Source organism: Zootoca vivipara, chromosome Z1, assembly GCF_965207765.1.
Source record: "Zootoca vivipara chromosome Z1, rZooViv2.hap1.1, whole genome shotgun sequence".
In the NCBI taxonomy this organism is placed as follows: domain Eukaryota; kingdom Metazoa; phylum Chordata; class Lepidosauria; order Squamata; family Lacertidae; genus Zootoca; species Zootoca vivipara.
This window is the reverse complement of record NC_142583.1, coordinates 51022778-51038731: the sequence shown is the minus strand read 5'-3', so window position 1 is coordinate 51038731 and position 15954 is coordinate 51022778. Positions and strand designations below refer to the sequence as shown.

The 15954-nt window shown below is 46.9% G+C and overlaps 1 protein-coding gene across 1 annotated transcript in view; it reads right to left on the bottom strand.

Annotated features, from left to right (window-relative positions):
• Positions 1 to 9566, bottom strand: part of ELOVL6 (ELOVL fatty acid elongase 6) — a 72379-nt gene extending 62813 nt beyond the window's left edge. The window contains exon 1 of the mRNA XM_035111833.3: positions 9213 to 9566. Within this exon, the coding sequence (XP_034967724.1) occupies positions 9213 to 9301 (89 nt within the window). The 5' untranslated portion in view covers positions 9302 to 9566. The remainder of the gene's footprint in view (positions 1 to 9212) is intronic.
• Between the last annotated feature and the right edge of the window lie 6388 nt (positions 9567 to 15954).

Here is a 15954-nt window from a genome sequence, read left to right as displayed (position 1 = left end):
CATATTAAGATCAGAAATAGGAAAAAAACTGTGGAATGTATGAATATGTTAAGTAGAAAGGAGTGAAATAAGTTTAGAAAATGTTATTAAAATGTATTAGAAATTGCTAAAATTTAATCTAGTAAAGAACCGCAGTAGATGGGAGCCCGAGGGGGTCCCCATATATAATGTGAAGGAAAAAGGAATAAGTAATTCGGATTTCTGTGTTTATTTTTTCTTTTTATTGTTGTTATTGTAGTGTCTGTTTTTATTCTTTGTTGTGTTACTCTTTGTTGTGATTATTTAAAAAAAAATATTTAAAAAAATATTTTTTTAAAAAAGAAACTTTGGCCTAATTTCAAAAGATGACCTCAATAAGATCAATAGTGTGTTATGGAATGTTTGGCTCCATCAAACATTTTGTAACACGCTATTGACCTTATTAAAGTCATCTTTTGAAATTAATCCAGAATCTGTTTGATCTTATTGAACCTCTACTTAAGCAGGATTAATGGCATGCTAACATATTTGTGTTGGTTATACAATGGCAATATGCAATCCACTGTGGCTTTAATGTGGTTTTCATTCCAGGTAGGGCTGGAAAAGACCCATCCAAAACCTGGGAGTAACCTTTCTGCAGTGCTCAGTGTAAACACCACTGAGGAAGATGGACCCGTTTCTTGTGCACCCTCCTCAATCTTTCCAGAATTTTCAATGAATTTAGTAAACATCTCCTGAGTCTCGGTTCCATTCCATTTTCTACCCCATCCTAAAGCATTATGAAATTAAGCTTAAGGGTTTGCTTCACTGGGGCCCTTTAACACAGTACACAGAGTCACACAGTTGATACAGACTTGCAGCTGATCTAATACCTGAAACTGGAAGGAATCAGTGTAAAAGCACTAAGTTCACCCATGAGGCAAAACAGTGAGAGCTTGCTATTATTGAGATCCCAGCAGGTAAACGTCTGCAGCGAATTAAGATACCCAAGGGATTTCGTAATGAGGGTTGTGGTTTCTTCTTTATTAATACACAACACCACATTCTGCATTTTCCCTGTTCGCAGAGAGTTCCAGAAACAATAAGAAATTAATCCTCTTCGAGGTAAATGTTATCCTCATCTTACAGCTGGAGAAACAGAGGCAGTTGTATGATCCCTTCAAGGTCACTCAAAAAAGATGCACATCAGAGCCTAGCTGAGAATACAGACTTATACAGTGGTACCATATGTGCATAGCTGCCAAGTTTTCCCTTTTCTCGTGAGGAAGCCTATTCAGCATAAGGGAAAATCCCTTAAAAAAGGGATAACTTGGCAGCTATGCATATGTGGCGATTAGCCCAGAGCCAGGTGATTAGCCCAGAGCCAAGTAAGAGTTAAATTTTGTGCCAGTTAGAACCCAAAGGGGCAGGCTCAGCCAGGGTATAAAAAGCCCCTCCCTGTGGAGTTGGCATTCCTATGGGATTCTACTTACTTTTTTTTTTTTACATACGAATGTGCGTTTGGAACGCATTAAATTCGTAAGTAGAGGTACCACTGTAGTTAGCAGACAGGATAACCAGTTATTGTGAAACTTGTTGTGTTCATTAATTAGCTGTTTTAGCGGTAGTAGGCTGGTAACTTTATAGCAGTAATAGGTCCTCTATTATAAGTTTGTTAAACACTGTTTATTATCCAGCAACCACAAGCCTTTGTACACAATAAAGCAACTTGTTTATTCACATCATCCTCGTCTGTGGTAAATAAAATGAGCAGGTACCAGTTAGCAGTCTGGTGAGCTGCAGCTGAGGTACCATTTGTCATTGGTGTAGTACTCATAGACCATGAAACGTCCGGGGGTGCTGCACAGGTCCGCAGGGACTGTGACACCTTGGTTCTCAAACAGCTTGGCTCCTGAACAAATCTGCTCCCGAACGCCACAAACGTGGAAGTAAGTGTTCCGGTTTGCAAACTTTTTTCGGAAGCCAAACGTCCGACGCAGCTTCCACTTGAGTGCAGGAAGCTCCTGCAGTCAAGTGGAAGCTGCACCTTGGTTTTCAAACCGTTTCGGGAGTCGAATGGACTCCCAGAACAGATTAAGTTCGACAAGCAAAGTACCACTGTAAATCAAAGTGTCCCTGTAGTTGGCTTATTTATTTCATAAAACCTATACATCACTTTATTATAAAAATACGGTAACCTCAAAGTGATTTACAAAAAGAGTTTACCTGCTGAGTCACTTTTGTACTGAGTAATAGTTCTACGTTAATAATCTTCGAATGCAACATGTATTGCCCAATCATTGTAATACTCTAAAGTAATCTACTTCATTTAGCTTAAAAAATATTTGGCTGTTAAATTTTTTTAATAGTGTAACCTAGCTATTAAAAATAATTGCTTAGTATTAGAACCAGAGGCATACCTAGGGTTCCTTGTGCCCTTGGCAAGGAACTGTATCAGAGTCGTGTCGTCCCCCCCCCCCAAACAAAAAATTCACTTTACCACAACAGCCACACCAGAAATTGCTACATGTTACAGAACCCAAGTACTGAAGAGTCCAAGGTGAGAACAAAGCGAGGAGGAGGAGGGAGGGGAAGCATGCCTTTGTGCTAATGCCTTTGTGCAAGAAGGACAAGAAGCTTCTCCTGCATTTTATCTCACCACAATGCCGCACACATATATCTCACACTCCATAGTATCCCACAGTCTACCTTCACACTCTCACTCGCTAGATCATCACCTTGTCGTGGTGAGTGGGCTTGCACGTTCCTATGACCCTTGTGAGCGAAGCTGCTGGGAGTCTTGTACTCCTAGCAGGGTCACCCAAGGCGGTAAGGTCAAAGGGGAGGAGCTAGACAAAGAATGACCCAAGAAGTCCTCAATGGCAGAATAGGCGGATGATAACAAGTGATATGTTGCAACAGCTGTGAAGGTGGCTGAAGGCTGCAGCAGAAAAGAATCTACTGGTCATTGTGATACCCATGCCATTGGAATAGAGCCTTACTGTGAAGACTGTGGGTTGGTCAGTGCGACTGATCTACACAAATAAAACCAATTCACACACAGGCGTCTTCCAAAAACCCATCCCAAATGGACTCACTGTTAAAACCATGTTTACTCGACTTACTCGACTACGAGTGATCGACAAAGAACAAGACAACACAAAGAAGAAGACACTGCCTTGCCATTTCTCCTACTGCTCAGCTATCAGCTCTTGCCTAAACTTACCACCTTACACAGGTAACTTAAAGACAGATTTCTGGCAGCTGGTTGTCCCTATCCTTAGGTATGCCTCTGATCAGAAGTAAGTACATACCATGTTGCAAATCAATATCAATAAGATTTACTATGAAACACACACCATAAGTAGTTGAAAGATACCTGGTGTAATTCTTTAACTGAACCTGCACACACCCTGAGTTTGACTGTAGTACACCTAAGGAAATGCCTAGGAAGCAAGCACAAGCTCATTACAATGTAAGCAATCACTAAAGATTAGCAGCAAACATCATCTGACAATAAGCATCAGTATCACATATAATTATTGCACAAGTCTGAAATGTTTCATTTTCCCTTTTAGTGAAGTTCAACATATATTGCTCCCAGCCCTACAAAGCTCCAAGAAACTTACTGGAGGCATCATAAACTATCTGTATCAAAACCAGACAATTTTCAACTTTTCAAGGCTACCCTTCCTCATAGGAGACAGAAGAAGCATCCACACATCTCTTCTTTTGTATTAAAGTTAAAGATAAAGGGACCCCTGACCATTAGGTCCAGTCATGGATGACTCTGGGGTTCCAGCGCGCTTCTCGCTTTACTGGCCGAGGGAGCCGGCGTACAGCTTCCGGGTCATGTGGCCAGCATGACAAAGCTGCTTCTGGAGAACCAGAGTAGCACACGGAAATGCTGTTTACCTATTTATCTACTTGCACTTTGACGTGCTTTCGAACTGCTAGGTTGGTAGGAGCAGGGACCGAGCAACGGGAGCTCACCCCGTCGCGGGGATTCAAACTGCCGACCTTCTCATTGGCAAGCCCTAGGCTCTGTGGTTTAACCCACAGTGCCACCCACATCCCAGTGGGTGCCTTCTCTGCACCAGCTATGGACTTGAGTCTATCAAGGGGTATACTGTTCCATCTAGAACATGATATACTCTATATCCTAATTCCCAGTTCAGCTCTCCTATTGACCAGAAATATGTTTTGACTGATAGTATCAAAAACCAGGACTACACTCCCCCTAATCCTGTTGGGATTTCAGTTCTCATCAGCCCCAGCCATCATGGTCAGAAATTATAGGAGTTGCAATCCAGCCACATCTGGAGAACCACAGCTTCCCCACCCCTGCCCTAGTCAATTCCCTGTGAAGGTCACCCACCAAGGTGACCAAGGCAGTTTCAGTTCTAAAACCAGGCCTCAACTCAGATTACAAATAATCCCAATAATCAGTTTTCACCAAGGAAGCCTGGAGATGAGTCATTGCCACTCATTGGAGCACTTTGCTATGAAATTAAAAAATGAGAGACTGGCTTAGAATTGTCTAAAGTGGCAAGGTCCACTGAGGTCTTACTACTGCTTACTTTAAAGTAGATGGTGCTGTACCTTCTGCAAAAGGTAAGATTTAACCAATCTTGCCATCTTGCTCCTCTAGTGGCTTTCACCAGCCAGGATGGACAAGGTCAACAGTAACATGTTTGGTCTCAAAGCTCCAACTTGTCCACATCCACAGGTTGAAGAAACTGAAATGTGCCCATCAGAATATGTCAAGCTGGTATCAAGGGTGCATACATTGCCTATGCTTTAAATGCAGAGTGGAGTTGGAGCAGATATGGGCAACTTTATCAGCAAAGTGTTGGGTTTTTAAAAATAATTGCTCACAGCGGGTTTTCAAAAGTTCGTTAGCTCCAGGTGAAATAAGGCTCTAACCACTGGAAAAAGCTCTGCTGGCTGGCACTGTACTGATGGTCACAAAATCTGGGCAAGACAATACATTTAGATAGGTGGGGGAAATTATGGAATGTTGACATAAATTTCACAGCTTATTTGATGAGAGAAAATAAAATGAAAGCGTGTTATCATTGGTACCTCACCCCAGTAAAATTGGCAAAGATCTATAAAGAATATTCAAACCTTTGTTGGAGATGTAATGGGGAGGTGGGAACAATGCACCATATGTAGTGGGGGTGTTAGGTGATTAAACAATTTTGGACCAAGATACATGAAGAGTTGAAAAGAATATTTAAGAGCACAATTCTCAAAAAGCCAGAAGCATATCTGTTAGGCTTAATAACCAACGATATCCCAAAAGCTTGTGTTTGATGTGTCAAAAATATTCATCCATTTATTTATTATTATTATTATTATTATTATTATTAATGCATTTATGTCCTCCTGCCTTTCTACAAAAGTACACAAGGCAGCATAGGCAAAAATCCATGTCATACCAGCACAATCCCAAAGATTACCTGAAATACAAATCAAACTACCATCACCCTAAGGCCTAAGCCCTCTTCAGTCACTTCAGTAAACCAAAGAGCAGGAGCACTTGCAGGCAGGAGAGGGTGCTTGAGGTACTGGGAATGAATCCCCAGCCACAACTTCATCCTCCAGAGCAGTCAGGAATCCATCAGTGTCTGCAGACAGACCATTTTAATTGGCCCTTCGCCCCTGCAGAGGTTAGGCATCTCAGGAAGCCTAGATGCTAACAGTTAAGGATCTGTCCATGACAATGGTGTAATTGTCATCCCCAGATCACCACCATCCTATCCCAGATGGACCACATCAAACATGTGTGACATCACATGATCAACTGTGACAGGCCCGTGGTGGAAGAACCCTCTAGCAACAGACAGTGGGAAAAAGAGATGTGTTTCCCCCTTTCTCAGCTTTTTTTTAGTGAGCGGTGCTGCTGAAGAAAAGTAATGGAGCAAAGAAATCTAAGGATCAGGTGTTTTTTTTCAGGGTTGGGGGTGAGAAGAGAACGTATAGAAGGGCCAAGCCTTACACCAACATTTATCATCCTAGTGCCCTCCAAATAGACTACAACTCCCATCATGTTGAAGCCACATTCATGCCATGCATTTAAAGCACTATGATAACATTTAAAGTATTTTAAGGCTTTCCCCAAAGAATTCTGGGAGCTGTAGTTTGTTAAGGGTGCTGAGGGTTGTTTGGAGACCCACATTCCCCTCCCACAGCTAGTTCCCAGAGTGGTTATTACAATAAGTCAATATTCACAGGGAGCACTGGGAACTCCTTGTGAGCAGAATAGGCAGTTTTGTAAGGGGAGAAGGCATCTCTTAACAATTGAGTACCGGTGACAAACTACAGCTCCCAGAAAATTTTGGGGGACCCATGCTTTTTTAGAGCAGTATTATAACACTTTAATTGTATGGAAAGCTCAGTTGGTTAGAGCAGGGTGCTGATAACACCAAAGTTGCATGTTCAATCCCTGTCAGGGACACCTGCATATTCCTGCATTGCAGGGGGTTGGAAGATGATCCTCAGGGTCCCTTCCAACTCTATGATTCTATGAATTTGGCCTGGGACTGATGGGAGCTGTAGTCCAAAACATATTGAGGGCACCAGGTTGCCACACTACTTGAAAGTGAGAGGGCCACAGCTCACACAACAAATGTTTGCTGGCTAAAAGAAGTAACGGTACAAAAGTTGACTAAAAGTCAAAAGTTTGCACAGAGGAGGACAGGGGGCGAGACAGGGAGAATATTTAAGCTGCCAGACAAAGAGTATCTCTTTTTTTGGCATGTCTCTTTGGCAGCGGTTTGACCTGCAGCAATCATCAGGTGATCAGGTCTGGCTCTATCCCCCCCCCCAAAGTCTCACCTGATGACTGCTGCAGGTCAAACCTCCGAGAAATGGGGCCAATAATGAAACATGCAAACAAACAAATCTAGACACTTGGCAACCTCGTCTGAGGAGAGTTTCAAATCGATCGTCTGGCAGATCTGTGCCAGGTGTGGAAAGGAGCATAGCATGCCAACCTGATCAGCACACAGACTGGCCACCTCACCCCACCAGGGATGACTACCTCGTGGCACCGTTATGCAACAGTGCCCTTGTTGGCTCTTGGAGGGCCCAGACACTTCACCCCACCGATCTGTTGACCTCCCTCATGTGGCTGCTTCTGCAGTTCAGGTGAGGACAGGCGAATGCTGCGTGGCGACCGAGAGAAAGGGAGAGGGGTGGAGAGATTTTGCACGCGGGGCACGCCAGGGCGAATCTGCTACCTGGCAAGCGCGCTCGCCGATCGCCAGCTTGCAGGCTTGCCAAAGCAGCAGGCCCGGCCTACTTAAGGGAGGAAGAAGGGGCGGAGCGGGATGGCAGATTTAAACCTGAGAGAGCGTGAACTGGCTAGGGGCAGAGGCACGTGTTTATGTCTGGAAGGATGGCGGCTCCCCGCAGGTCGCAGCGGCAGAAGCAGGCCGGGCGGACGAGAGGAGACACACACACACGATCAGCTCCATCCTTCTCCCTCCATGCAGGGAAAAGGGGCTGCCTTCTCCACCCATCTCCTTCCAACGCGAAATTTCTAAGACAACAGATGCCAGGGCCCAGGGCTCAACCTAACCCGGCCCCTCCCCTCCCTTCCCACGGTGTGCCGGCGGCCTGGGTCACTCCGTGGGAGCGCGCTCTGCTCATGCGCAGAGGAATTGGCCACTCTCCGCCTTGATTTGCATGGTCCTGGCGTTTCAAAAATAGGTTCAGGGACCGAGTCCGGGCTCAGAATTAAGCCCTGTCCGCGCAGCGGCTCCTATGGCGTCACCTCATTTCCCCTCTCTGTCTCCCCACTGATTCGCCCACAACGGCATGTGCTTGTTTGAGGAAAGGCGCGCGCGCATACAGACACAGTCTCGCTGCCCGGCTTAGGCTAGATCCGGGGGGGTGCTACGAGCGCCTCTGTCTGGAAAGATTCCCCCCTCCATTTTCCTCCCTCCGATGCGCACCATCATCCTCAAAATGGAAAAAAAAGGGGATGCATTTTTCAGTCCTCCTCTTGGGGTGGCACGTCAAAGTTTACTCTCCTTTGGAGAAGGCTGTCAGGATCAAAAGCACTTTTAAGTCAAGGGCATTCCATCCGAGATTTTTATTGTAGCAAGAGATCTCGATGGAGATCGGATTTGGGATCGCGGCAGCGGGGAGGGAGAAACCGCCATAAAATAAAAAAGCACCTGACGAGTCTAGCCTAAAGTCTAGCTGTGAGCAGAAACTCCCTCCTACGACAGAGTCAGAGAAGATGCAGGTCACTTCGTTAGCGGCAAATGTGTATAATTTAACATTTGCCCCTCTCCCCTTCTTACTATTGCTTTACCTGAATGCTGAATGTGACCAGCCTTACTACTTCTCGACTCCCAAGTTCCCAGCCCCTCCCTGCCTTCCAGGCAACCAGCGGCAGGAAGAGGAACCCCTCCTCTCATCCTCTCCAAACCCATCACAGAAATCTACCCCGGGCTTAGATGCACGGCTATAACGCGAAGGCAAAAGTGACCCCAGCCCCACCAGGAGATGCTGGGAGCGGTGGCTTCTTTATCAGCAACGAGGCGAGGAGGCTTTTTAAATGTTTGCATGGATCGAAACAACCCTGTATTCACCTCCTACACACATACAAAAGGGGGGGAGAGGAAACATGCATGGTGAGGGGTGGGGGGAGGTAAAGGACCCCGAGTAAAATTAGGAGTCACAACTGAAGAGAGGGTGCGAATTAAAGATGCATGGGGCGCAATGGGTGAAACAGAGCGAGGGCCTAATGCAAAACGGTGGTGCTGGAGAAGCAGATGGTTTCTAAGGACGAGGAACAATGTGGGAGATGTGCTCTATTATATAATATATATATATAGTAAAGGCATCCAAATAAACAACAAGGAGCCTGTCTCCCCCAGAAGACAGTGGTGTTCTTGTTCCAGCCCGGGAAGGTTCCCAACACTAGACCCATTCACGGAAAGCGTTACCTACACGCGATGCGCGCCGACCCACACGCCAATAATGCATTCTGTGGCGCGCGCGCGCCCCGGACGCACAGAGGCGTCTTGGGCACATTGGGCGATCTGCATTCTCTCCCCTCCGCCACCGCTCGCCCCGCTCCCTCCCTCCTTCGCTTGTAATCCTTGCCAAAGCAGGAGGGAGGGGGAGAGAGAGAGCATCTCCCGGAGACGCACACGCTTTGCTCCCAGCCAGAGAGCACCGGCTCGCCCGGAGCTCCCGCCGCCGCCGCCGCCGCCGCCACCACCACCACTCACCAGTTCTCTTGCATCCATTGAATCGCTTCATTCTCGTTGAACTGCTTCTCGAATTCGTATTCTTGCAGAGTCAACACTGACATGTTCATTGGAACGATCTTGGAGGGGAAGCTTCCTTACGCCTGGCTGACAATACAAGGTCTGCGAAAGGCCCCCCTTTCCCCCCCGCTCAGAGTCTCGTCAGGTATCACCACCACACGGCCTCATCCACCACCTTCTCCTTTTCTTCTTCGCCCCTCTTTCTTTCTCTCAGCTATATCCTTGTTGTAGCATTGCTTTTATCCTCTTCCTATAACCTCCTCTCGTGTCTGGAGATCTCTCCTCCTCTCTGCTTCTGCAATCCTCCCTGGGCGGAAAGGGAGCCGCGGCGGTCTTAGTGCCCAACACTCGATAAGAGCCTCCCCAAGTCCATTCATTCCTGTTGGCTTTCCTAACTAGGCAAGCTTCCAAGTGTGGGTAGAAAAGAAATGGGTGGGGGGAGGTGAGGCGGGGCTTGAGCAGTGCGAAGGTTTTGCTTTCCTAACCATGCTCTCCTGACACATGCCAGCGATTCCCACGCTTCCATACCGTGAAAGATCTTCTCTGCTCACTGTTTGCACATCAGAAAACACCTTCAACCTGGCCTTCAAACCTTGGCTGCAACACACTTTTTAGGGATATGTGTTAAACTTGTATTTCCTCTCCAAGCCTTCCTTGATTCCTATCATTCCATAACTTGATTAAAATGTTGCTTTGTCGCACTGCCTTGTGGGACACCTTCAGGAGAAGAAAAGGCTAAGGAGTAAACCCTACACAAATCCGGAGTGGAGTCCGTAAGACAGTTGGATGGCACCTTGGAAGGATGCCCTCCTTCCAGCAACTCCTGCAGCCAAGCTGGTGACAAACATATTACTCTGCTTCCGTTTGGACCACATCAGTGAGGCTGAGAGGGGAGTCTTGTTGTCTGGGCAGCCCAGGACCTCCACGCACACTGCTCAGGCTTGCAGCCCAGGGAGGTCACTTTGGTGCTGCTAACACAGCGGTTCAGCTTCACCCCTGGAGGTGCACTCCATTGTTTCTTGAGATGGAGGGATACCAACAAGTAAGAATGCACCAGTGCCAGGAAGAACCAAGTGAGCAAGATCTATTTGGGGAATAGACCTGAGTAAGAGTTTCTGTGGAATATCTTCCTTCGGTGTCACTGGCATTGTTACAGGTGCCACATAATACCCCTGGCCAGGGCAGGCCCACTCTTGAGGCAAGGTGAGGCAACTGCCTCAGGCGGCAGGATCCACAGGGGCAGCAGATCCAGCCTCCAGGTAATGGATTGCCCTCTGCTGCTACTGTAGTGGCAGTGACAGCAGTGGCACTCTCCTTAGAGGCCAGATCTGCCCCCTCCTCAGCAGCCCCCCTCTATAAGGGCCTCACAGCCAATAGGAGGCATTGCCAGTCTCCTCCCACACTTAGGGGTCTCCTGGGCTCTGCACCCATCCTTTCCCCTCCCTTTCCTTCTACCATCAGCTGGGGTTCATTTGATTCGCGCCCCCTTTGTTCCCAGTGTAGATCTTTATCCCTGGCTTGATCTTGCTGTGTAGATCTTTACTCAACCCTCCTTCCCTGGTGAGATTGGGGCATTTTGTGGTTTGCCTCACAAGTCAAAATAATAATAATAATAGCCCTGCTCATGGCATTCGTAAAGAAAATATTTTGGCGTGGCGGCACCCATACTTTGGAGAACCCTGCCTATTGACATCAGGCAGGTCCATCCACTTTACTCTTTCTGGTGACTGTTACAAAAAAAATCTGTTTATGCAAGTCTATCCAGACATGTGGTTATGCTGACATGTATTTTAATCTGGTTTTTAGCAAAAACAAAAACCACATTATTTTCGGAGGTTTTTAATCATTGTTTTTAACTATGTTTTACTGATAATTTCATTGTTTTATTCTTTTTGTTAACCACTTTGAGGGTTGTTGTTGCTTTTTAACAATCAATCAGTATCTAAATTTTGTGAAAAATAAATAAAATCCTTGTCATTTGTATTCTTCCTCACTGCCCTATACAAATGCAGTAGGGACTCATTTTATTTTGTCTTTTCTTTTCTTTTTTTAAAACGATGTAAGCATACAGCTTGGGTCAAGCCTACTCTGTTATGGGGAAAGGATGAAGGGGGAATACCCAGAATGAACAAAAAAAGACCCACAGTTTCCCCTTATTTCCTCCATATGTTCCGCACTGCATTCACAGCAAATAATGTCTAGGGAGCTACATAAGGAGATCCCAGCTGGATCAGACCAGTGGCATATCTAGTCCAGCATCCTGTTATCACAGCGGCCCACCAGCTGCCACTCTGCTCGCCTTTGATTCTTAGCAACTGGCATTCACAGTCGTAATGCCTCTGAAAGTGGAGGAGAACATAGATAGACATCATGCCTAGTAGATGCTGGTAGCCTTATGCTCCACAAATTTGCACTACACCACAGCCAGTGTGGTGCAGTGGTTAAGAGCGGTAGACTTGTAATCTGGTGAACCAGGTTTGTGTCTCTGCTCCTCCACATGCAGCTGCTGGGAGACCTTGGGCTAGTCACACTTCTTTGAAATCTCTCAGGCCCCACTCACCTCACAGAGTGTTTGTTGTGGGGGAGGAAGGGAAAGAAGAATGTTAGCCACTGTGAGACTACTTCGGGTAGTGATAAAGCCGGATATCAAATCCAAACTCTTCTTTCTCCTCCTCCTCCTCCTCCTCCTCCTCCTCCTCCTCCTCCTCCTCCTCCTCCTCCTCCTCCTCTCTTCTTCTTCTTCTTCTTCTTCTTCTTCTTCTTCTTCTTCTTCTTCTTCTTCTTCTTCTTCTTCTTCTTCTTCTTCTTCTTCTTCTTCAAGCCATCCAAGCAATGATTCTTCAACATCAACTTCGTTGGACTGGTCATGTTGTGCGAATGCCTGATGATCGTCTTCCAAAGCAACTACACTATTCCGAATTTAAAAATGGAAAGCGAAGTGCAGGTGGTCAGCAAAAGAGGGTTAAAGACTGTCCCAAGGCAAATCTTTAAAAAATGAAGTATAAACCCTGACAACTGGAAACACTGGCCTGCGAGCGCTCCAGTTGGAGAACAACCTTTACCAAAGGTGTCATACCAAAGGTGTCATGGGCTTTGAAGACACTCAAACTCAGGACACAAGGGAGAAACGCGCTAAGAGGAAGGCATGCTCGGCAAATCCACACCGTGATCAACTCCTGCCCGGAAACCAATGTCCCCACTGTGGAAGGACGTGTGGATCCAGAATTGGCCTCTACAGTCACTTACAAACTCATTGTTAAAACCGTGTTTATGGAAGACAATCTTACTCGGCTACAAGTGATCGCCAAAGAAGAAGACATCACTACATCTTGTTTAATCAGGTATCTGCACATTTTACTAGGGAACCACTGAACTCAAGTTTGCATCTGAGTAATCATGCTCAGTTTCCAAGCTGCACCAAGTGCCTACAATTGCATCTTTTCCTATCTAGAAAAAGATTGTGTCTTGTTAGTTTGTTTCCGTCATCAGTACTAGGTGAGAATCGCCAGTCCGCAGACACTAGCCAACCTTTAGAACATTTTAAGCAATGTTCTGTTAGCCATTTTTTTCAGAGCATGCTTATAACACTTATCAGGCATGGGCGTAGGCAGGGGGGCAGGGGGCAGCTGCCCCCCCAGAAGCAAAAAATTAACGTATTTTACAGACCATAACCAGCACTTTCCCCCTCCAAAAACTGAAGTGGAAAGGGCTTTGCTTTAGCGAGAGCAGCTCGGTCTCTGCTTGCTGGGGGCGGGGGTGGGAACACAGCTGTAACAAAAACACATCAAATAAATAAAGCAAAGTGGCTACCAGTAGTTAAGCAGTTAAGACAATGGAGCACATAATCCCTTTCAGGCAAGATTTGATAGCTCATCATTTCACCCTACTGTTCTTCAGTGGGAGTTGTTAATGAGCATTCAGGGATCACATTAAGAGTTCTATTGGCGATTTCATGAGGGTGCAGAGGATTCAGTTTGACTAAGGTGGCTCTGCAAGGCTAAAAGGAAGTGAATAAGAAAGGGGGGTCTGTAGCTTTGATAGACACAGTGATGTTTATAAAAAGCAGTGGTGTTCCAGTCTGCCCCTCCTCCAGCATCTGTATACTGTAAATCAGGGGTGGCCACCTCCCAAGAGACTCTGATCTACTCACAGAGTTAAAAACTGGGAGTGATCTACCCCCTTTTGGGGGGTTCAGGTCAAAGCTGTTGAGTTTTTTTAAGGAAGGGAAGCCCTGTTTTTTGGGGTTTAGGTCAAACTTGTTGAGCTTCTTTTAGGAGGCAGGGAGGCCCATTTTTGTTTAGGGCTTCAGGTCATAGCTCAGCTTTTTCTTAGAGAGGAGGAAAATTTTGGGTGAGCTTTTTTTGGGGGTGCCAGTGATCTAGCAGTAATCTACCACAGACATCCAGTGATCTACTGGTAGATCACAATCTACCTGTTGGACGTGCCTGCTGTAAATCAAGCAGAGAGAAAGCTGCTTACAAGGCTCCTGTACAGGCGTACCGGTATCTTCCTCTTGCTGCAGAGTTCCAGCATCACAGCGTCACCCAGAGGCACCCACAAATATGAATTATCCCTCTCTCTATTTCTTCCTTCCTTCCCTCCCTCTCCCATCCTTAATAAAATACTGGGGGGGGGCAGATAAGCCCCACACAAAAAGCCCATCAACATGGGGGGATGACTCTTTCAAATACGGTATTTACCAGTAATTGGGGGGGGGGAGGCACCTAGGCCTCTAGGGGTTGACTGCTATGCCTAGGAGTAGGACAATTCAAGAAAGCAGAATGATGCATATGTTATGGTAATATATCAATAGAGTCATAGAATTGTCGTCAGAAGGGACCACAAGGGTCATCTAGTCCAACCCCCTGCAATGCAGGAATTTTTTCCTAAGGTGGGGCTTGAACCCACGACATGGTTGAAATACGGTATTATGCTGATATGCAGCAATACCTTGGAGCCGTCGTGACTGCGGCCGTGCCTTGCCTCGCCCTCGCCCTCGCCCGCCCTGCCACCCCCTCACGCCTGCCCGACCCTCCCATCTTCTCCAGCCAAGCAGGGTAGCCGCCGCCGTTGCCAGCCCCAGAAGCACAAGGTGGCCACTGCCGCCGCTGCCACAATGTTGTCGGGCCCGCTGGCCCTGTAGCCCCACCCACGTTCCCACTTCGTGGCCCCTCCCCTCCCGTGCCTTGGCCCTGCCCCTGAACGACCATGGCTCCCCCCCCCAGTTTTGATCCTGGGTACGCCCCTGTTATCAGGAATCTGTTAATTGGTTCTCCAGTTCCAATCAGTCCGCCCGTTATTACACACACACACACAAAAAAAAGGTGGATTAGAAACATTGTTCCAACTTCACAAAGGCTAATCTAAAGAAAGTCTGTGCGTGGGATTCCATTTCAGTTACCTTAACTGTGTGAAATAAAGAGTTGGATCTGAATAACCCCAGGGAGGATCCTAGCATGGGGGGAGATGCAATTGGGACCCCAAGAAGCGTCTGAGCTCAGAGAGGGTGCAAGTATTTACAGGGAATAGAGATCTGGATCTAGGGAAGGGACCAAGCAGGTTGGCAGAGGAGTGTACTATGGCACTAGACACCCCATACCTCCTGTTGTGGAACTGCTCCTCAGTGCCTCCTGCCAATGAGGAGAGTAAATTGGATGCTGAGCTGGCACATGTCCTGCCTCCATCTCCAAAGACATGGGGACCCCAGCACCAATGCAAACAAACTTTGTAAGCTCAACTCACTTGAAGGAGTGTCCATCTGCTTGCCCAGTCCCAGGACTCTAGCTTCTTGCCACACTAAGTGCTCTCCGCCTGCCCTGCCCTTCAAAAAGGAAGGTACAGGGGGTATGTTGCTTGTTGGATAAATACGGTATCTTAGCTTGAGTTAGGGATTTGCCCAGCATGTGAAGACAGACTCTGGAGGATTGAGTGGATGAGACCAATAGCGGGCCCAGTTGTCAAGAAGGTGGTTGCTGCTGTAGAAGGAAGTGAAGGGTGGATGGGGCTCATCAATCTGGGAACGTAGTCTAGGAGAAGGAAAAATCTGACCCATAACCCCTGCTGCTTTGCAGGATATCTTTGGGAGAAGAAAAGGCTAAGGAGTAAAGCCTTCACAAGGGTGGAGTTCCTAAGGTGGTTGCATGGCATCTTGTACACCTCCTTCTGGCAACTCTTGTAGCCAAGCTGGTGCCAGATGTATTGTTCTGCTTTCCTTTGGACCACAATGTGGGTTGTAAATAGGTACAGTCAACTCACAACAGTTCCTAGAGTGTCTACAACATGGAGGACCACATGGAGGAACACCTGACCAGGTCCACACATGCAAATGAGATGGGAAAGGTGGCAGATAAATTCACTGGCCAGAATAGCTGCCAAGTTTTCCCTTTTCTCGCGAGGAAGCCTATTCAGCATAATGGAAAATCCCTGAAAAAAAGGGATAACTTGGCAGCTATGCTGGCCAGTAGCCATTTTCCCTCTCTTGGACCACACACTTCAAGCAAGCAACATCTTAGTGAGGAGAATCTCTCTAGGCCTCCAGCCAAGAGAGAGCGGAAATGGAGTCTCACTTCATATAAGTCAGGCATCCCCAAACTGTGGCCCTCCAGATGTTTTGGCCTACAACTCCCATGATCCCTAGCTAACAGGACCAGTGGTCAGGGATGATGGGAATTGTAGTCCAAAACATCTGGAGGGCCGAAGTTTG